This window comes from Herpailurus yagouaroundi, unplaced genomic scaffold, assembly GCF_014898765.1.
Source record: "Herpailurus yagouaroundi ecotype Mexico unplaced genomic scaffold, PumYag 28, whole genome shotgun sequence".
Classification (NCBI taxonomy): Eukaryota; Metazoa; Chordata; class Mammalia; order Carnivora; family Felidae; genus Herpailurus; species Herpailurus yagouaroundi.
In genome coordinates, this window is record NW_024412376.1 from 167,910,920 (window position 1) to 167,930,788 (window position 19,869).

The window sequence follows — 19,869 nt, forward strand, 5'->3', positions numbered from 1 at the left end:
AGCCTGCCTGAGATTCCCTCTCCCCCTCCCCCCCAGCCTCACTCTCTCTGCCTCTAAATGTACAGATGAATAGAACATTTTTCTCATATACTGAAGAAGCACTAAAACTGGAACAAACAGACGGGCACCTGGGAGGCTCAGTCAGTTAAGCATCTGGCTACAGCTCAGGTCATGGTCTCGCGGTTCGTGAGTTCGAGCCCCGCCTCGGGCTCCGTGCTGACAGCTCCGAGCCTGGAGCCTGCTTCAGACTGTCTCTCTTGCTCTCTCTCCGCCCCTCCCCTGCTCATGCTCTCTCTCTTGAAAGTAAATTTAAAATTTTTTTAAAAATTAAAAACTGGAACAAACAGAACCTATCAGAATGGTTCACAGGCCCCCCTCCTACAGTGGAGGCTCCGGGAGGACACGGAGGGCAGGAAGAAGGCACGGCAGGGCGGATCCTCTTACCGACCTCTCGAGAAAAACCCTGCTAGCCAGTGTCGAGTCAGTAACAGAAAGACAACCGCCACTCCAAAGAAAAACCGAAGGCCTTTGGGGACAGACCTTTTGGCCACCGCGCCCGCCTCCCGTGAGCGCCCGTACCTTTCGACGGCCTGGGGTTGGAAGGGTTGGACGCGTGGCAGGTCACGCAGCTGTGCAGGGGGCAGCGGAAGCCTCGGCTCTCGAACACGGTCAGAGGGTACTTCCTCACACAGGCTTCGTGGTAGAACTTCCCGCACTGCGACACGACGCAGCGCCTGACGTCGGTCTTGCTCTCCTTACACACGAAACACGAGTGAATCCCTGGCAGACGGTTAAAGAGGGGCAGGGAACAAGAATTAAACTGTCGTCCCTGAGCCACCGAACTCCAGCAGCCCCGTCAGGGGCGGCCCGTGCTGCCGAGGCCTCGGGCTCTCTTCGGACCTCGGTGCCCGGTCCGAGCACGCTTCAGAAAACGGTCCCACCATCAGGGCCGTTACCTTGCCGTGAGATGGGCTCCAGCTTCCCCGGAGGACAAGGAAGTCTGAGCAGGAGGCGGCTGAGGTGGGGACGCCCCCTCGAATTAGCGGGAAGCCGGAGAGCAGGCATTCCTCCGAAGGAAAGCTTTTGCTCTCCCTCCTGAGCCATCAACCAAGTACAGCGAACCTTCACTTAGAACCAACCACAGGCAGCAGAGGCGAGGTGCCGTCACATCGGATGGCCTTGGCTTGCGACCGGAGGGACTCGGGAAGACTCCACGTGTCTTCCTAACCTAGGACACGCGCCCACGAGAGCCAGGAGGCCCTCGGGGCTGCGCGTGGACAGGAGGGGCCGCATCTGAGCGGCCCCTCTTCCCAGCAGCCCCCAGAGTGCGCTGGCGAAGGAAGCGGTGCGGCAGAAGGAAGCCGTGGCCGCTCGGGGACGGGCGCGTCCTTGCCGTTGACCCCGGAGTTCAGGTCCGCGCCGCGTGTCTACGGAAGCCCACATTCCCGTGAACGTCCATGTCCTGGGACTGACCGGCCAGCTCACCTGTACTGGTAACGCCGGGCCCTCTGACACCGGGGCACCCACGCCGGCCGCCTCCCAGCGCGGGGCTCAGGACAGCCCGTTCCGTCACTCTGCCGGTTACCTTACGCCGCTCTACCTCTCGGTACGGCCACCGAGGGGAGCGCGTCACGCTGGAGAGAGCAAACCGTGGGGACCCCGAGGGGAGGCGCGCACCCGCGGGGAGGGGGGGGCCAGGCCCGCGAAGCGCGGAGGCAGGTGGGCCGGTGGGGGGAGCCGAGGAGGGGGGGGCGGGAGGGGCGCCCGCGGAACTTGCCTGAGGCGCACTCGCTGCAGGTGAACCTCCCTTCGGGTCTCCGGGCCAGCCCGAGGCAGGCGAGGTGGAAGGCTCCGCAGCAGGGCCCCTCGCACAGCAGGAGGCTGCCCGGCTTCTCGCACAGCTGCGGGGCCGGGCGGAGGCGCGGCGGTGAGGACGGTGAGGACTGAGGACGCCGGTGCCGGCCAGGCTGAGCCCGGGCGACCCCCTCCCCCCCCACCCCCCACCCCCACCCCCACCCGGGCCCGCCCGCGGCTCCCCTGCCTCCTCCATCCACGCCCGACTTCGCACGTTCGGAACACGCGTGCGCCACACGTCGCCACACGGCGGTGACACGTAACAGCCTCACGCGGACGCCCGAGCCCGGCCGGGGCGCTAGGTCCCGGGTCCCCCCGCGGCCCGGCGCCCTCACAACAGAAGCCCGTGTGACCGCGGGTGCGAGTGCGGGCCCGGGCCCGGGTCAAGGACAAAAGCAAGCGGCGGCCGACCCCTCACCTGACACACGTACTCCTTTTTGGCGGCCACGCCCCGCTCAGACTTCTTGGAGGAGACAGACGCTTCGGTCTGGGTCTCGTCGGCGCTCTCGTACGGGGACTCGGCGGGCTCGTCTCCCGGGCCGTCCGACACCTGGGGGCGAAGGAGGCGGCACAGGTCACCAGTGCGGGCGGAGGCGGCCCGACTCCTGCTTGGCTGCGGCCCGACTGCCAGCTCCTGGCCGCAGAGGCCCGGTGCCCACGGTTTCCTGGGAGGGCGCGGCGGGTCGACCGAACTGTAACTGTGCGGAGGCTCAGAAGCGGACTTCGCCCTCTCCGCGCGGGCAGAAGGGGCACAGAGGCACGTGTCTTCGCGTTCCTGCCATCCTGACCAAGGAAGGAACTGGTGAAAACCCCACGTGCCCCAGCAGGTGACCTGGGACGGGCCCGGGACTGGGAATCTTGACCTCTGTCGCCCAGTCGCTTACGGCCCAGCTTTTCACAGTAAGAGAAGCAGATCAGCACCCAGTGACTTTCCAGAAGAGCCAGAGCGAGGGGGCAGGAGGGGAGCCTCCGCACGGCGGGCCCGGCCGCTCCTGGAAGCCGCCAGCACACGCAGTGGGCCGCGACTAACGGGCCGTCCCGACTTGCCCTCTGCCTGCCGCCCGTGGTCCCCGGACGGGTAAGCGGGCGAAGGCAAGGTCAAACCTGCCGGCTCTGGTAACGCGTGAGCCCAAGAGAAAGCCTTGGGAGAAAAACATGGCAATCGTGGAGCAAACAAAAGCCCCCCCCACCCCCACCCCCCGCCCCATCCCGGTCGTATTTCATCCCCCTTCATCATCAGGGATCAAGGAGACCAGGCTAAAGCCTCCCTCTCATCACTGTATGCAACGTCTTGCCCTCATTTGAGGAGCAAGAAACCTCTAAATAGAAATCAAATCTTTAGTACGAAAACATTCTATACCAAATTGAAACTGAAAAAAAAAAAAAACACCTAAAAACACATTTAGCATTTATTTGACGTTAGGTAAATGGAATGTTGAATACTGAGTTTTTCAACACAGCAGAAGTATAAACTACATTTCCTGTATACCTTGATAACCACGACAAGTAATTATGTTATATATAGGCCTGCCGTTTACCAATGACTACAAAGCTAGAAATTAAAATCGGGCCACAATTAAACAAAACAGAACAAACCCCACCAGCCAACCCACCCAATTCTGTAGTCTTATCAATTAACCTCCTCCAGACTTAGCTCGATGAAATTACAGGGAACAGAAAAACACCCCAAAACACTTAGAGCTGGTGTTAGCGGGCTGGTCTTTGAGGGACACGCTGCCTCTGGCTGGTGTGTGCATCGGTTGGCGGGGGGGGGGGGGGGGGCGGCGGGGGCAGGAGGTCGGGCCCAGCTCTCCGCCCTTGCTCCTCTATGCTGACCCCTCCCGCAGTAACACAGTCTCAGGAGGAAGCCGCCTTTACACTCCAGTTCCTCACCTTTTCCAGGAAGACAGAAACAGCGGCATGAACGTACACTAAGTTATGGGGGTCTCACACAGTAGTAGGTCCCCCCTGCCCCCCAGGCTGGCCAGATGGTGCCCCTCCCTATCAGCTCAGCACATTTACTCCTTTATCATCAACATCCAGAAAGAAGGCAACTTGATAAAAAAAAAAAAAAAAAAACACCCTCTGCGTTCAAACCCCAATTTTAACATGTCCATCGTATTCGGAGTCACGGATGGGCGGGGTCTGAGACGCTAGGGGTGCTGGGGAGCCCGGGGCGTTGGGAACACCAGCCACACCTCGGGGCCCCGGTCAAAGGGCAGCCCAAGGCTGACCCGTCTGACGAGGAACCGAGGCCCAGAGAAAGGGCCTTCAACAGGGGCTCAGGGAAAGCGAGCCCAGTGCCCTGCCCACCAACCCACATTCTTCCCTTCAATGTGGTCGGAACAAATTTAAAGCTTTACAAAAAAAAGAAAAAAAGAAAAAAAAAAAAAAGGAAAAATGCATGGAGAGAAAGACAGAAAACACAGACCAGTCCTGGGTCGAAGAAAGGAACAGCACCTTTTATTTAAGATTTACAGAAAAAGTTAGCACGTTTCCACTTGGAGATATTTCCTAAATTAACAAAGTCTGTTTTGAGGAAATAAACACTGAATACATATTTTGAATGGAAATATAAATGTTAAGACACACATGAGGCTTGTTTCCTGATTGGGGTCTAAGATACACATACAGAATACAGACCTTACAATATTACAGTCCGTGACACAGATGCGGGAGATTGCGACCTTCGGCCCAGCGAACCCCTTCCCAGCGACCCAACGACCACTAGCACAGTCGGAGGGATCCACCGGCTCTCCGCTCGGCAGACCACCCACAAGAGGAGCAAAGTACGCGGGCACCGTGCCAGCCTCTACTCCGGGTGCAGGGCTCCGCCTCCACGGGCACCAGGTGACGGTACTTACTCGGAGATGCCGTTTGTGAAAGCGACACCTTCACCCGAATGGTCCCAACACGGTCCCAAATCTCAGTCTACGACATCTACGGTCTATTCCATATCCAATAGGATGCATTTGGAAAGAGAGAAATGTAGTAACTGAACGGACACAGACTGTCAACAACTTTCCCGTCGCTTCCCGATCCACCAAAGCCACACCTGTGGCACGGATTTCCAAGCAGCTTAGTTCCTGACTTCTCCAAGTTTTCTGGAGTCTGAAAACACTTTCTCTACCCTCTACTCAGTATGTGATAGTATCAAATTGCCTATTTGCCTTAGAAATACGTTCCTTTAGGGGCAGGGAATGCTGTCTCCACAGTAAAGCAGGGATTTTTCAAGATGATATTAATGAACACAAAGTAACCTAGTGAACATATTTGAACCAACTTCAGGAAACAATGTAGCCATTTAGGGGGACTAACGAACCCCAGTCCTCTCTGCTGTGACTGGGGGGGGGGGGAACGCGCGGCCTGTGCCTCAGACGGCAGGGTACAGAGTGATTTTTAAATTTTTTGACAAAACAAATCCCTTCACAAATCGAATTCCACATCATTTTTGAAATACAATTACAGACCTTGAACAATATATATTTCTATAAACCAACATTATTTCCATGTTTACGTTACGCTTTTGTAAAGGAAGAAAGAACTAGAAGTACTTTCACATAGCATCTTGGATTTACAAACGATAAATATCCTGTGCTCAGCAGAGTTAATGAGCTTAAAATCCAAAGACCAATCTCAGGTCCTCCAAATTAACATCACAGTGAAATATTAAGAGTGGAATTAAAATAATTTTTAAATCATTCACCACCTAAAACACTACAGTTCAGAGTAACTTTTATTAAAGCGACCCTCCTAGATGACCTCAACTACAATGTCCTGGGGGCGCCTCAGTTCTAGGGCTGGGCCGGGTCACCGAGAACACACACACACACACACACACACACACACACACACACACACACCACACACACACACACACACACACACACACACACACCCCACCCACCTTCTAACCTGGAAGCCTCTGTGTCGTCCAATGGCCCCAGAAGGTGCCAGTGAGAGCCAACAGGTCGGCCACGGCCACAGCCACAGCCATCAGGCCATGTGGCGGCCGCTCCAGATCCAGATTCAAGGCTGGCTCTGATCGTAAGAGGAGTCTCTACAATGTCCTATCGACCCGACCCCACTCCGTCCCAACGGTGTCCTCAGCAGTGGGGGAGGGGCCAGGGCCAGCCTGCTACAGGCAACAGCAATAGCAAGGCAGGGCAGCGTGAAAACAGTAGCAAAGCTCCCACCTGCAGCTCAGCAAGCCCTCCCCCCCGCACCCCTGCACCCCTGCATGGGCCGACATTTCTTAAAGATACAGTGTGCCTGAATGATCAGCATGCTTTAAAATGTACACCAAAGAATTATGTGCCCAAGCTCAACAGCTCCGTGTAGGCCAGAAGAAGTTATAAAGCGGATCTAATGTGTAACTGTCTAGTCGCTGTCAGGCTCTTGGACGGACCCTGAGGGACCTCCTCCCTGGCTGGGGACAGCGCCTGGAAGGGAGTGTGGAAGGGAGTGTGCGTCTTCCCAGACAGTACAAGGAACAGGGTGAATACAGTGCATGCCTTTTTCCACCTGCTAAGGGTAGTCGGCTTTCCATCAGTGGCCAGTAAGTCAGTGGTGATTTCTAATAGGCTAGGTAAAACAGCAAAATAGAACTGAAAAGGGATCAACACCAATGCCCCTAACCAAAAATCCTAAAAATACACAGGAGCCAGTATACTTCTTAAAACAAAAAAAGGGAAGAAGGAAGGAAGGAAGACAAACCTCAGAGCCAAGAAGCAGCCAGTGACAGACTGACAGCGTGTGGAGACTCTTTTCTAACCAGACTCCATTCTTTCAGCTAATGACAATCCTTTAAACTCATATTCCAAAGATAACCAGCAGGCCTCGGCAATTACTTTCTCTGTTTAAAGAGTTTTAAAGGCTGAACGTAACGTTTCTAAAAGCGTGGAACGCTACGGCCCGCACAAGGTAGAAAGAGGCCTCACCAGGCCGCACACAGAAGTCTTCCTGATCAGAACCACCTTAAAACGGACTTAACAACCTAAAGGGGCTAAACGTGGTCGAGAAGCGTTAGGTCAGAAACCAAGCGAGAAAGGAACCCAGAAGACCTGCCCACGTACGGACGTCTGCCCTTTCCGACAGGAGCACAGCCTCCTCGCCAGCTTGGCCACACGCGGGACCTCTGGGTCACCAAGCCTCCCCTTTCCGCCGCGCTGGATGCAGCCAATGGAGGACTGGACTTAAAGACGCTCGTGCTGTTACCAAAATGGCACACAAAGTCACCGCTCGTGGTCTGCCACAGCAGGCCCCACACCACTCACATCAGGCTTCGGCCAAGACCCCTCTTCAAGGGCATTCCTTCATCATTGGAGTTTCACATCCACACATGGGTGCCTTTTTTTGTCTTTCGGAACCAGATGCTAACTTACAATCTCAGCTTTATTCTCAGCTTGGGGACAGTGCCCAGGCAGACCCTTGCTGGGTGTGCACGTCACCACCCCCGGGCAAATGCTGGCTCTCCTCACACACTTCTGGTCCCAAATCTTAGGCAAGCAGGTCAGGGCCAAAGAGACACGGGAGTCCCGATCGGGTCGCTAACGGTTCAGGTCTCACACGGTGCGTGTGGCCTGGCTGGTAACACCCCAATTACGAAAAGTCCTGTAACGGCCACTCCCCTGTGCCACCCCCCCAAACCCTGAACACTTCGTCTTAACCCCTTCTGTGCTTGTGCGTGACCTTCCAGCGAAAAGCTCGGCCTCAGACACACGTGAAGGCGGGGGACCCCACAGCGATCACCCACGAAGCAGGCTAACCCCTTCCTGGAGGGCGGGACAGACAAGACTCGTCCGTGCACCGTGCGGGTTCCGTTCACCACACGGAGCATCCTTGTCATGAGATCTGGCCTACATCTCCTGTTGGTTTTTAGGAGCTAGCTCCCTCTTGAAAAAAATGGGTTATTTTCCGTCGGGAGACAGAGATGTAACAGACACAATTACAAAGAGGGTGTGGAGATGCACCCAAACCCATCACCATCAGAGGCGGACGTTTAACTCTTGTATTAGCTCTGGAGGGAGGCCCACATGGGAGACAGAGGCCCCTAACAGGTGCATCAACAGAACGGGAACCTCTACTGCCGATAGGTGCACATACTTCACGGGACCTCTATCATTGCGGGAAACTTCCAGTCTCAGAACAGCGACCACCTCAACTTTTATCTGTTCCGACAGGTTTCACCTCTTCCGAATGCCTTGCGCTCCTTCTCGTAGCTACCGCCCCTGACCAGGCACCAGCGTGGGGCAGGAAGATGGCCTGCAGCCATTAAGTGGGCCGTTAACCGCGGTTCTATGTACGAGAACAGTCACCTCCACAACAAGCGGCTCAAACGGCAAGACTAGAACGTGTTCGGTGTTGTCCTGATCTCTTTACGAAATGAGGGAATTTATGTGCGGTTAGTAGCATAATGGATGTGTATCGTGGCAGACAACCTTCCTTGCCTCCTAAGCTCTTTTCAGAACAGGAGCCCTGTCCACTCACCTTCAGGAAGAGCCGCGGGTGGGAGCGTTCCCCAGCAGGACCGCTGCTGCCATCTGGAGCGGGACGGCTCTGCCCCACGCGGGACCGTCTGCCTCCTGCAGGAGCTGAACACACCTGCCACTGCCTGGTCGGCCGCCCGGTCACTTCCCGACATCCTCGGGGCGGGGGTGGGGGGCGGTGCCTTCCCCGGTGGAGGAACACCGCGTGACCCCCATCCCTGCCCCACCCCACACCCTCCTGTGTCCTCGGCTGACGCCACTCAGCGGACATATGGGCCCGTCATCCCGGCAGGTGCCTCAACGGGGAGGAAAGCCCCCGCTCTCCGGCTGACTTCTGGTGCCCCCGGCCCGGGCTGGGAGCCGGCCGGCCACCTACGCAAAAGTCACCGCGCTACAGTTTCAAACGGGCTCGACCCTGCTTGCGACAGTTTCCTGACCCGGGCCACTCCTACACGACCTTCCTTCGCACTTTCCAATTTCGTAACTAGTTCTCCGCCAGCCCTGCCCACACTCACGTCCGGGCCTCCCGCCGCGTCCGAGCAGAGCCACCCGCCCGGCGCTCAGCCACAGTCTAGCGCCCGGCCGTGCTTCTCAGACCCAGCGTCTGCCACTCGACCCCCACGTGCACGGGGCAGGCAGGAGGAGAGCTCTTCATGCCAGAGCAGAATTTATACTTTGGGATAAAAATGGAATGATGGAGATTTTATTGTTTTTATTGTTATAACCATTATTGTCACAATAGCGAACCACCGAGTCCCTGCAAGGCGTCAGGTACCCCAAGTGTTTTACATGCGTTACAGTACTTAACGGTTAGAACACAAGTATTAGTCAGAAACTTCCATTAAAGGTAGAACGCGTGTGAAGAGTGTGCTGGGAATGACCGAGGGCTCCTAACACGGTAACGTCAACAGCAGTCCTGCCTCCGGGAGCTGAGGGGCAAGTGTGGCCTGTGCCCCTCCATGCAGGCATGCGGACGCCCCGGGGTAGGACAGCGGGCGACACCCAACACTCAGTCATTTAATGTGACAGCTGACGTCCTACAAAAGCAACCGATTAAGCTGTGGTTGTAAATAACCTGATCGAGGTACCCCCAAGATACTGGTCGCTGCATCAAAAGAGTTAAATGGCTCGTATGATACTGAAAATGAGATTCTTCCTACAAATTCACTGTGTCTAGTGTCATAGTAAAACTGTGTAGTAAAAAAAGGACAGAATCGAAACCCTTCCTGCCTTCGGTGTTGGAAAGCGGTTTCGTGTCTACAGTGCTGAGTGCATTCCAGCTGGCAACGGGGCAGCTGACGCGGGCTCCTCCTACTGTGTGCGGCTCGCTCTCTTTCCAGCGGTGCGGGCACCGGCAGTGTTCGGTACAGACTCGGTAAGTCATGAGCCAGAGGACGAGGGTGGCCTCGAGCAAGGCCAGCCCCTTCGGCGTGGCGTCCTCGTCGCAGGCCCAGGGCAGCCCCGTGTGGCGGGCGTCCCTTCGGCCTGACATCTACACGGACCGCTGCGGGAGGAGTGTGCCTCTATCGTGAGATGAGCGGGATCGGGTAAATGGCCTTGCCTGGGCATCTTACCTTGGTCTTAAAATTTGTTATCTGTTCTCTTCATTGTGTGTGTTATTAATACCAGTGAAAACAGATTATCGCACATCTTCCATAAAATGACTGGGGTACGAGTGTCACTGAGTGAGTGCGTGGACGTGCCACCTGCAGCAGGCATCTGGAATATTCCAGCATTTAAGTGCGGTACGGGGCAGCTGGGTTCACATCCAACTTGGCTGATGTGGGCTCCCGTAAAAGCTGTTACCAGCGAAGGCGAAAAAGATAAGAATTTGCTCTACTAAGGGAATAAGAAACGAGGTTACAAGACACTCAAGTCACAGCCACTGCCTCACAGGCCTTTGTCGCGCAAGCGTGCGATCTCCGTCTATTCTCTTCACCATCAGGGCAACGAAGCACTTGGTAGCAGTCCTTCCGACATAAGTCTTATTTCCCACGTTTACCTTTTTCGAGAAAAGTTTAAACCACGAGTGACCTAAGAGATCTTGAAACACCAGCTCTGTGGCAAGCCCTTATTCCAATCAAGGGTGGGTGACAAAAGTAGGAAGGAGAAACAGCAATGGGTGCGTGGCCCGAGGAAGGGCCGGTCAGCGCAGACCGCAGCCCCACGGGGCCTGACTCCCTGCGCCCCCGGACCAGGTCTGCACGGTGCTTCTGTAACGCGCACTGCGCCTCCTGCTCCCGAAGGCGGCCAGCACAAATACGCCGTGAACGCGTGCTGTGGCTCTGGAGCGTCAACACATAAGAGACAAGGCTTTTCGTTCACCCGAAGTGGTTTTAATGAACAACGTAATCCTGTGAAAATTAACTCTAATGGAAGGCTTCTGCAAGCCACGCAGAAGTGGCCTGACATCAAAGGCCTGGTGGTTTAAACGTTGTTGTATAAGGAGCTGAACGCACGTGATGGGAACTATGTATCACCTTCAAAATGCAGGAAGGTATAGGATTATAATGTAGTTAATATAGAATATAAACATAATTAATAAACTAACCACTTCTAAAGTTCCAAAGAATTAAGAATCAGTTAAGTCTACTGATTATAAAATGCTTCCTCTAAGTCTCCCCGAGTTCAGAACAAACGTCTAAACCGGGAAGACCATGCTCACCCTGGTTACAACGAGAGTCAGGCTGCCCGACCCTAACCACCCTCCGCTCCCCGCCCCCACCTCCCACCCCCCCACCCCCCCCCGCGGCGCGGCCCGCCCTCTGGGCCGGGGGGCCCCTGAGCCCAGGCCTCTGACTTGTACAGCTTCTGACCAGGAATGACAGAGAAGATTTCAGCAGCCTCAGCGCCTTGCCTTTGATTGGATCTGACGAGGGTGTAAGTAAAAACTCAACTGAATGGTGGATCAGAATGCGATGACAGAAAAAAAAAAAAAAAAAAACCCCATTAAAAACCTTTTTACATATAAAAGCCGACTTGAAGCAAAAGGGATCTACGGACCTGAAACTTTTTATTTTTAGCATTCTTTTTCTTTGGGATGGGAATCCTCATTTTTAAAAATTCTTTACGATACTAATCAGAATTCCGACAAGAAAAAAGGAAAAAGGAAAAAAAATCTGTATAGAATTGGTCTCTTCCACGTTTCAATAAGCCCCCTGGAAGGTTAGTGAGTGCCTACTGCATTTTCGTGAACGTGCCTGAACAGAAGAGAGGTCTAGTCCCCTGCGCACATCAGATGGCAAGAAAGTTCCAGTCCCGCGCACGTGAGTAGCCCCCACCGCTACTGGTGTTGAGTCCCCAGAGAAGACCCCTCTCCGGGTGGCTCTCTGCACCCGCACCCCATCAGACTGCCCGCTGCCTGGGCCCCCGAGGACACCTCACAGGGGAAGGGCCCCCTCGTCTAAAGGGAGGAAGCAGCCGAGGCTGAGAGACAGTGACCGTGGCAGGGGCCGGGTCACAAGGGCCACCTTGTCACCCAACAGGGCGAGGGGCTACTACCTTGTTCGAAAAAGCCCAAAGTTAGCAAGTCCTCATAAATGTTCTAAAAACAGGCCTCCTGTCTGCAGTGAGGACGAGAGGCCCCCAGGAAACAAAACAACAAGGAATTAAAACTGGAATAGAAGCTCCTCGGGTAGTCACTAGAATCGGGAATCCAGAGCCCCCTCTGGACAAAAAGTGCTACGCTTGCATTCTGAGGCTGTTTTTTGGTTTTGGTTTTAGAGTGGCAAAGACTTTAGATTTGATGACGAAGTCCAGATGTCATGATACAAGGGTGGGAACAGCCTCAGAGAGCTGTCACTCTGCTTCTGTGTGTTCTGCAAATCCAGAAAATAGAGGAGTCGTATTACCATGGTAGTTGTGACTCACCTCCACACTCAAGTACCTAAGAATATGCCAGACTTTAAAGGACCAAAACCAGGGAACGCGGGAGGACACTCCTCCGTGAGCCCAGGTCCAAAAGCCGCTGAAAGGCGCCACGGCAGGTGAGCCGCCCTTCTTCCCGCCTGAGGTGGGTGAGTGCACGACGGCCAGGGTCAGCTCGAGTGACACGGCGCGTCGTGCCAGGGCCGGAGCGGGCTTGCGGTGACGCGGGCCAGGTTACAATGTGAGGGCTACACGGAGCACAACGTTCCAGAGACAGACTGTGAGAACAACTGCACTACGTCCAGACCCGAGCACGTGCACGCCCGCCCGTGCGTACTCTGCGTGCATGCGTGTCTGTGGCGCTCCCGGAGGCTGAAGTCGTCACTTCTTCCGCCTCCGACTCGCCCAGAGTTTAAATGGCCTGAGACTCACCTACGTTCGCCTGTGGCCAACACCAGTGTCACGCGTGTCAAGTCTGACTCACTGGTGCTTCCACCCGGGCAACTAAATGGCCTTCACGTGAACGCCAGTTAACGCTAGGATTATGATTTTACCTCATTCTCAGTTAGGGACGCAGAAGGAGATGAACTTTTGCTAAAAGGAGCGCACGACGCTGCTGCAGACGCCCGATTTCGCTTCTTCAGTGGTTTGCATGCGTCAGACAGGTGTTTCGTTGCTGTAAGACAATTTTGGTTTATAGGGTAAAATTTGAAGGCTTCCGCCCTCCGTCTCCTTCTTTCCTGCTTTAAAACCACCCCCCTGGTAAGTGAGGTTCTAAAGATAAATTTCCCGGGCCGCTTTGTGACACTAAAGGCTTAACTTTTTACCGCGAAAAAACCTCACTCTAAACAAGGGCAGACTGTACAGTGAGCCCCAGTGTCCCCCTGCCTGGCCCCCGAATACATCAACCTGGGGCCCAGAAGGCTCCATCCACGCCTAGTTTCACGTCCCCCTGGCCACGTTCTTCTGGTGTACATTCCACACCCCGTTTCACCTGTAAAAAGCTCAGTACGTGTCTCTGAGACAAAGTCTCAAATACAAGCGCAATACTGCGACACCATTCTTAAAAGTAACACTCGATCCCTTCGTATCCTCAAATATCCACTCAGTGTTCAAACTGCCCGTAAACGTCTTCCTTCCAACAGTCTATTTAACCGAGTTTTAAAAACCAGCACAGCACTTGCTGCAAAATAAGGGAAATGAATCCATTTCCAACCCTCGCTCCTCCCGTGAATGTTTCCTTCCCTAGGTACAAGCTGGAGATGGTAAGCCCCCCGTGATAAACTATCAGATACGATAAAACGACAGTGAGAAGGGAAGGCGGCCCGACTCCCCCTTCGTTCTTTTGACGGTTACTTTTCACAAACATTCAAAGCCAGTTTTCAACGCGTGAAAGGGAAATAACCAGTCACTACTTTTACTTCCGCTAATACAGTAAGTGAAGGATCGGCTCCTAAAAAGGGGTGGAATCTATAGCAGCAGCTGGCACCAGCAAGTTAGAAACACGGATGTTCCTGGTTTAAGGAACTTTTCTAGTATCATTTTAAACTGAAAATAAAGCCCAACAGAAATCAGTAGAAAAATAACTTCAATAAAACGTAGCTGGATCATTACAACAACTTACACATTCGAGCAGCTGATCTTTCAGCTGCGCGAGAACGTCCCTCCACCTTATCCTTGGACCCTGGGGCGTCAGAGCCCCCGGCTCCCCGGACCCTGGCCCAGCCCAGCTCCCCGTCCGTCCACCTGCAGCCCACCAGGCGCCTGGAAGGGCCTGCCAACAAGGAAGAAGCGCTAATGCCCACATTACCTGCCTGGCTCTTCAGCGAGGTGGCGGCCTCCATGGCCTTGCAAGAACCTGTTCGGGCCATCTTGTCACTCGCCGTCTCTCTCTGTTGTTAAACAAAAGAAACAGGAGAACAAGAGGAAGGGAAGAAAGCTGACGTGAACCGACATGGGTTGCCGAAACGTGCGACAGAAAGGTCTTCCTCTGGAGATGGGCTCCACGCGCGCCAGGAGGGGGACCCCGCCTCACCCCTCTCCACTCTGCCATCTGCTGGGACAAGGGGGCCAGCGGGGCTGCGCCTCACGACCTAACGGTCATGCTGCCGAGACTCTTCACGTGAGCGGCATTCGATGTGCTACTCAAATCTGCCTCTGAATTCAAAGTGGAGTTGGGGGTCCGCCCCCCAGTCTGTCCCGTGAACCTGAAGGGGCCCCGGGTCAGTGCCAATGTCGCCGTGCTGACCCCCCACTCGGAGGGGCCCCGACTCGGAGACCAGCTCCAGGTGAACTTCACAAAGGTCATCCGCAAAGCACGTTTCACCACCGAGAGACTCCACCCAAAAACACGGTACCGGGACCGTTTTTGCCCAGCACTTGGAACCAGAAGCAGGTGTAGACAACCTCTCCCGACAGCTCCAGGGGACCGGGTCACAGGACTGTGCAAAAGGGAACAGGCGCACGGCACGGGGCGGCACCTGGCACATCCAGGGCTCCGCGTGTTGGGAATCCTGTAGGACGCGCTTACTCAGATTGATAACTAAGCCCGAGGAGACACCACTACTCTGTTTGCTATTTCCTGAGCTATCAGCTAATCAAACATTTCTACCTAGCTACTTAATGTGAGTTTTGATATTTCAAATGTCCAGGGCCACACATTTTTTTAAGGTAAATATGAAATGCAAATATTTCAAAGCAACCGAGGTCACTACGATTGCCAGCAAAGGACTGCTCTAACACCAGGTGGCCAGAGGGCACAGTCACCACACGCAGTGCAGCGACTCAAGGTGAACATTACCTATCTCAGCACTGGACACTTGACAGGTGCCCCAGAAGAGGCCCTGGTGGCCAGAAACACTGGGCAGGGCCCGTGTGCCCCCTGAACCGCAAAAGCAGCTTTGAAGTAACGGGGGCGCCCGCGTGGCTCAGTCGGTTGAGTGTCCGACTCTTGGTTTCAGCTCAGGTCGTAACCTTGCGGTCCGTGGGATCCAGTCCCGTGCTGGGCTCTACGCTGATGGCTGGAGCCTGCTTGGGGCTCTCTCCCTCTCTCTCAAAATAAATACATAAACAATTTTTTTTTAACGTTCAAAAAAGAGAAAGAAGACAGAAGATGTGGTGGCCGCATATTTACGCTTCAACGACATGCAGAATTCATTTTCCATTCCAAAAATACAGCGAAACAATAAAGGAGCCTCTTAACTTAGGTTAGAAGATGGTATGAGGCTTTACTCAAAACCGTAAGTACACAACTACTCTGTCAGAACTATCGCTAAACAGCTTTACACTAAGACATAAGATGCAAAGCCTGTTGGGGCGCCTGGGTGGCTCGGTCGGTCGGGCGTCCGACTTCGGCTCAGGTCACCATCTCGCAGTCCGTGAGTTCGAGCCCCGCGTTGGGCTCTGTGCTGACGGCTCAGAGCCTGGAGCCTGTTTCAGATTCTGTGTCTCCCTCTCTCTGACCTTCCCCCATTCATGCTCTGTCTCTCTCTGTCTCAAAAATGAATAAACGTTAAAAAAAAAAAAAAAAAAATTTAAAGATGCAAAGCCTGTTTACGCTCCTGGTTCATGGAGAAGCTCACTGGACGTGTGAGACAGTTTCCATAAATGACACTGAGTCATAAAGCACATTGGAAAAGGCTCACGCTCCCTGCAAGCATGAGCACCATATGCCAGGTGGGAGAATCCGCCGTCTCTCCAGCTATGTGGACCCTGGCCAGGCAGACTCGGCCCCCTGATGCACGTTCGACACCCACTGAGCACCAGCCCAGAGGAAGGCCTCCTGCCTCCCACAGGCATCCGCTGAAGAGTCACACGGGAGGGCCACAGTCCTCCAGCCTGGACAAACCCGGGGTGCAGTTACCTTCCGGAGACCGTGCTTGTCGGTCCTGAGTCTTTTCCTGGGTGCGTCTTCAATTTCAACGTCTTCAGGAGGGTCCTGTGTCCTCTTGGTATGGCTTCTTTTTTTCCCATTTACGTTACCTTGGAACAGAGAACGGGCGAAACTGACGTGAAAAGCACTCCACGAGCCACCCTCCAAAGCATCGCTCCCCCAGCCGGGGCACGCGTGCACCAACCCAGCCCAGGAGGGTCTCCTGCAGGGCCGTCGGTTCCCAGGGCCCGAGAATTAAGGGCCAAACCTCTCTGCATTCTGCACACGTAACATCGAATACTGGAGAACGCTTATCTCATCTACAGATTATTATATTGGTATTTCTCATAATAACATTTTAACGTACTAGAGCATTAAATGTAAATATAACCCAGGAGTTTACTAACACTCAAAGATGGAGGAATTTAAGCGGAACTTTAGAAAGGACACAACTTGCTACTTTTTATACATTTCCTTAAAGAAGCATGTTGGGTAGCAGCAACACGGCTGCGGTGTCTGCAGACTAAGGGTTTTCTACCAGTGGTTTGTGCCAATTAGGTGTTTCCAGGAATATCAACTAATCCAAGTCTTAACGTGTTCAAACAGTACTGACCTAGAAAAGTGAGACATAAGGTAATCTTACGGTGCAGAAAGAATTCGCAGTGCAAATTCTAGAGAGGTGATTAATTTGAACACGCCGATGTTTATTTCAAACACAAACCCAGCGTTTCCGTTTGCACGACTCTCTTACAGAGGTGCAGGGCTTACCCCTGGACTGTCCAGGAAAAACATCCCGTGGGAGGGCAGCGCTGTCCTCAAACCTTCCTACCAGGCGGGACAGAGCCCTCGGGCCAGGAGTGTGGCGCCCAGCAGGAGGTCACCCCGGCCGGGGCAGACACGAGCACAGAGCTGAGCGGCCGGACAGTCCCGTGGGCTCCCGGCCACAGCACCGTGGGCTGCCGTGGCGGCACAGGAGAGGTGTGCCCACCGTGGGGCGGTGGCGGCTGCTAGGAGGCCGTCCACACGCAACCGGCACAGGGCGCCGCCAGCCCGGCCTGCCGCAGCCTCCACCGCCCGGCGTTGCCCACCCTCCTCGCACGTGTCCACTGAGCCACAGACACCCGCTAGCAGCAGCCACCATCCGGCGGCTCACCTTCACACAGGTGAGGTGGGGCCGCAGTCCTCGCGGAAGACGTCCCCTGGGCCCGAAATGACACAGCAGGGGCTTCGTACACAGGTAAGCAACGTGGGCACCTGCCTGACTTCCTCACACTGAGGCCGTGGCACAGCTTGTCCCACAAACACAGTCCGCCCGCCATCTTGGTCACCGGCACGGGGGCCCCGATGGGGAGGCCGGAGGGCCCCCAGGACAAGCACACACTGGACACACACACGGAGGAGACCAGCCCTGTCCCCCTGTCTAAGCACTCGGTAGCCGTCCCAAGTGACCACACGTGACCCACAACCACCTGCACACTTACTCCAAGGGTAGTTAAATCTGGCTTCAGGAAAACCCGACTCCTTCTTAAGTAAGCCAGTCATTGAAAAGGGACACTCCTAGTCAGGTGATCTTTTGCCTTTTAAAGAAAGTGCACGAACGGGGCGCCTGGGTGGCGCAGTCGGTTAAGCGTCCGACTTCAGCCAGGTCACGATCTCGCGGTCCGTGAGTTTGAGCCCCGCGTCAGGCTCTGGGCTGATGGCTCGGAGCCTGGAGCCTGTTTCCGATTCTGTGTCTCCCTCTCTCTCTGCCCCTCCCCGTTCATGCTCTGTCTCTCTCTGTTCCAAAAATAAATAAACATTGAAAAAAAAAATTTTTTTAAATAAAGAAAGTGCACAAGGGGCGCCTGGGTGGCTCAGTCGGTTAAGCGTCCGACTTCGGCTCAGGTCACGATCTCGCGGTCCGTGAGTTCGAGCCCCGCGTCGGGCTCTGTGCTGATGGCTCGGAGCCTGGAGCCTGTTTCAGATTCTGTGTCTCCCTCTCTCTCTCTGACCCTCCCCCGTTCATGCTCTGTCTCTCTCTGTCTCAAAAATAAATAAACGTTAAAAAAAAAAATTAAAAAAAGAAAGTACACGAATCCAAAATATGCTTACTAGTCTACCTGACAGCATTTGCAACAAATCCTGAACTGGACAAAGTCAGTATTAACATATGAGAGAGTCGACGTGGAGACCCAGAGGCCCTAGAATCAAGATCCTCCGTGAACGAAACAGAAAGGTCTCTAGTGCGTGTGCAATTGGTCAGATGCACCAGTGCTGGTCCAGAAGCACGAGCAGGTGCACACGAGGGCAGTGCGACTCCTTCTGGCTCTCGCCCCCCTCTAGGGGGTCTTCGAACACTTTACATCTGGGCTCTCCAAAGCTCTTCAGGGCTGAACCTTGAGGTACAGAACTGTTCTGTATTTAAACTGATAACCAACCCATCACGCTTATTTTTTACGTTAGAAACGTCGGTTTTCCACAACACGTGTCCAAGCACGCACAGATGACAAATCTGACCATCGTCACGGTTCCTCCAAAAGCTCACAGTGTTAAGTCTCCCTTCTCTTTCCGTTCACCAAAGCAAAATAGCATTTTTTTGATATTTAAACTGAAGGCCTGTGAAAAACCAGAGGTCACCCACATTTAAGGTCAGTCCACAGTCACCTTCCTCACCCTGCGAGCTCTCCAGCAAAGAGATCAGGAAGGCCCCCCTGCCTGTAGGGGCAAAGCCCCTTGCGAGGGGCAGGCACAGCCCCTGCTGGGAGGGCAGCCTCGCCAGGGGGCCACAGGCCACGGTCGGACTCTACCATGCCACGTAAGCCCGGGCCCCCTTCCTTTGGGTGTCCTCCCCTACACCGCCCCGCCGGCTGCAGGGGTTAGAGCGCCCGCTGCGCTCGGGCACAAGAGCGAGGGGCCCGAGGCCACACAGAGGGTGACACCGAACAGCTCTCGTGCGACGATGAGGGAGGAGCCGCAGACAGCGGAGGTGGCTTGATCGCGCCCACACGCACCCTGGCTGCCGGCACGGGCAGCAGGGGCAGGGCTGGGGAGGGCGGCCCCGCCGCCCCCGGGCTCCCAGACCGGGGCTCGGCCGGCCCCACTACGCACACCGCACACCTCAGCAGAGCGCACTCGCTCGGCTCTAGGTTTACCGGAGTCTTCTTCAGACTGGGGAGAGGCCACGAGGGCAAACTTGGTGTTATAGCGCGCCTTCTGCTTCTCGTTGAGCATGTCCCACTGGGAGCCGAGCAGCTCTTTGACCTCCTCGGCCGAGGCGTCCGGGTGCTCTGCGACCACCTGCGGGCACAGCAAGGGCGGGGTGAGAAAACCACACACCTGCAGCCCACTGGGGGTCCGTCCGCACCAAGTCCAGGCACGGCCCCCGAGAACCCAGCACGTGGCACACTTACCCCCGCGTCACGGAGCTGTACCCCACAAAAGCTTCAAAGAGAATTAGTGAGGATCTGCTGCTATAACTCGTCAGAAGTTTATAAATAAAAGCAGCGTGGTGAAAACAAGTCAACGGAACTTATGACAACTCAGGAAATAATAAATGGCAAGAGGAAAATACATACTTTCCCCAAATCACTAAAGTATTAGTAAGTTACAATTTTCTACGCATCCCTGACAAGTCAGCAGTGGGAAAAGTGCCCCGCGAGCGCTACCTGTCAACACGGGGGGGGCGGAGGCTTGGCTTGGCTTTCCATGACCCATGACTCGGGCGCGTGGCCTGGATGGATGACACAGGGGACAAGGCAGGAGCACCAGGCCCCATCACCGCCCGGGTCGGCACACAGACACGGCCCTCCA

At 54.9% G+C, this 19,869-nt stretch overlaps 1 protein-coding gene and 1 long non-coding RNA gene across 2 annotated transcripts in view; one reads left to right on the forward strand and one right to left on the reverse strand.

Moving 5' to 3' along the window:
• NSD2 (nuclear receptor binding SET domain protein 2) overlaps positions 1-19,869 on the reverse strand; it is a 45,914-nt gene that overhangs the window by 16,755 nt on the left and 9,290 nt on the right. Inside the window, exons 3-9 of the mRNA XM_040489615.1 lie at positions 19,212-19,356; positions 16,072-16,190; positions 14,020-14,101; positions 12,764-12,885; positions 2,273-2,404; positions 1,778-1,901; positions 580-780 (exon numbers count right to left, since the gene is read on the reverse strand). Of these exons, the coding sequence (XP_040345549.1) occupies positions 580-780; positions 1,778-1,901; positions 2,273-2,404; positions 12,764-12,885; positions 14,020-14,101; positions 16,072-16,190; positions 19,212-19,356 (925 nt within the window). The remainder of the gene's footprint in view (positions 1-579; positions 781-1,777; positions 1,902-2,272; positions 2,405-12,763; positions 12,886-14,019; positions 14,102-16,071; positions 16,191-19,211; positions 19,357-19,869) is intronic.
• Positions 1,824-5,290, forward strand: LOC121039428 (uncharacterized). The gene is made up of 2 exons (XR_005794793.1): positions 1,824-1,936; positions 1,973-5,290. It is a non-coding gene; the product is annotated as an uncharacterized LOC121039428 (long non-coding RNA).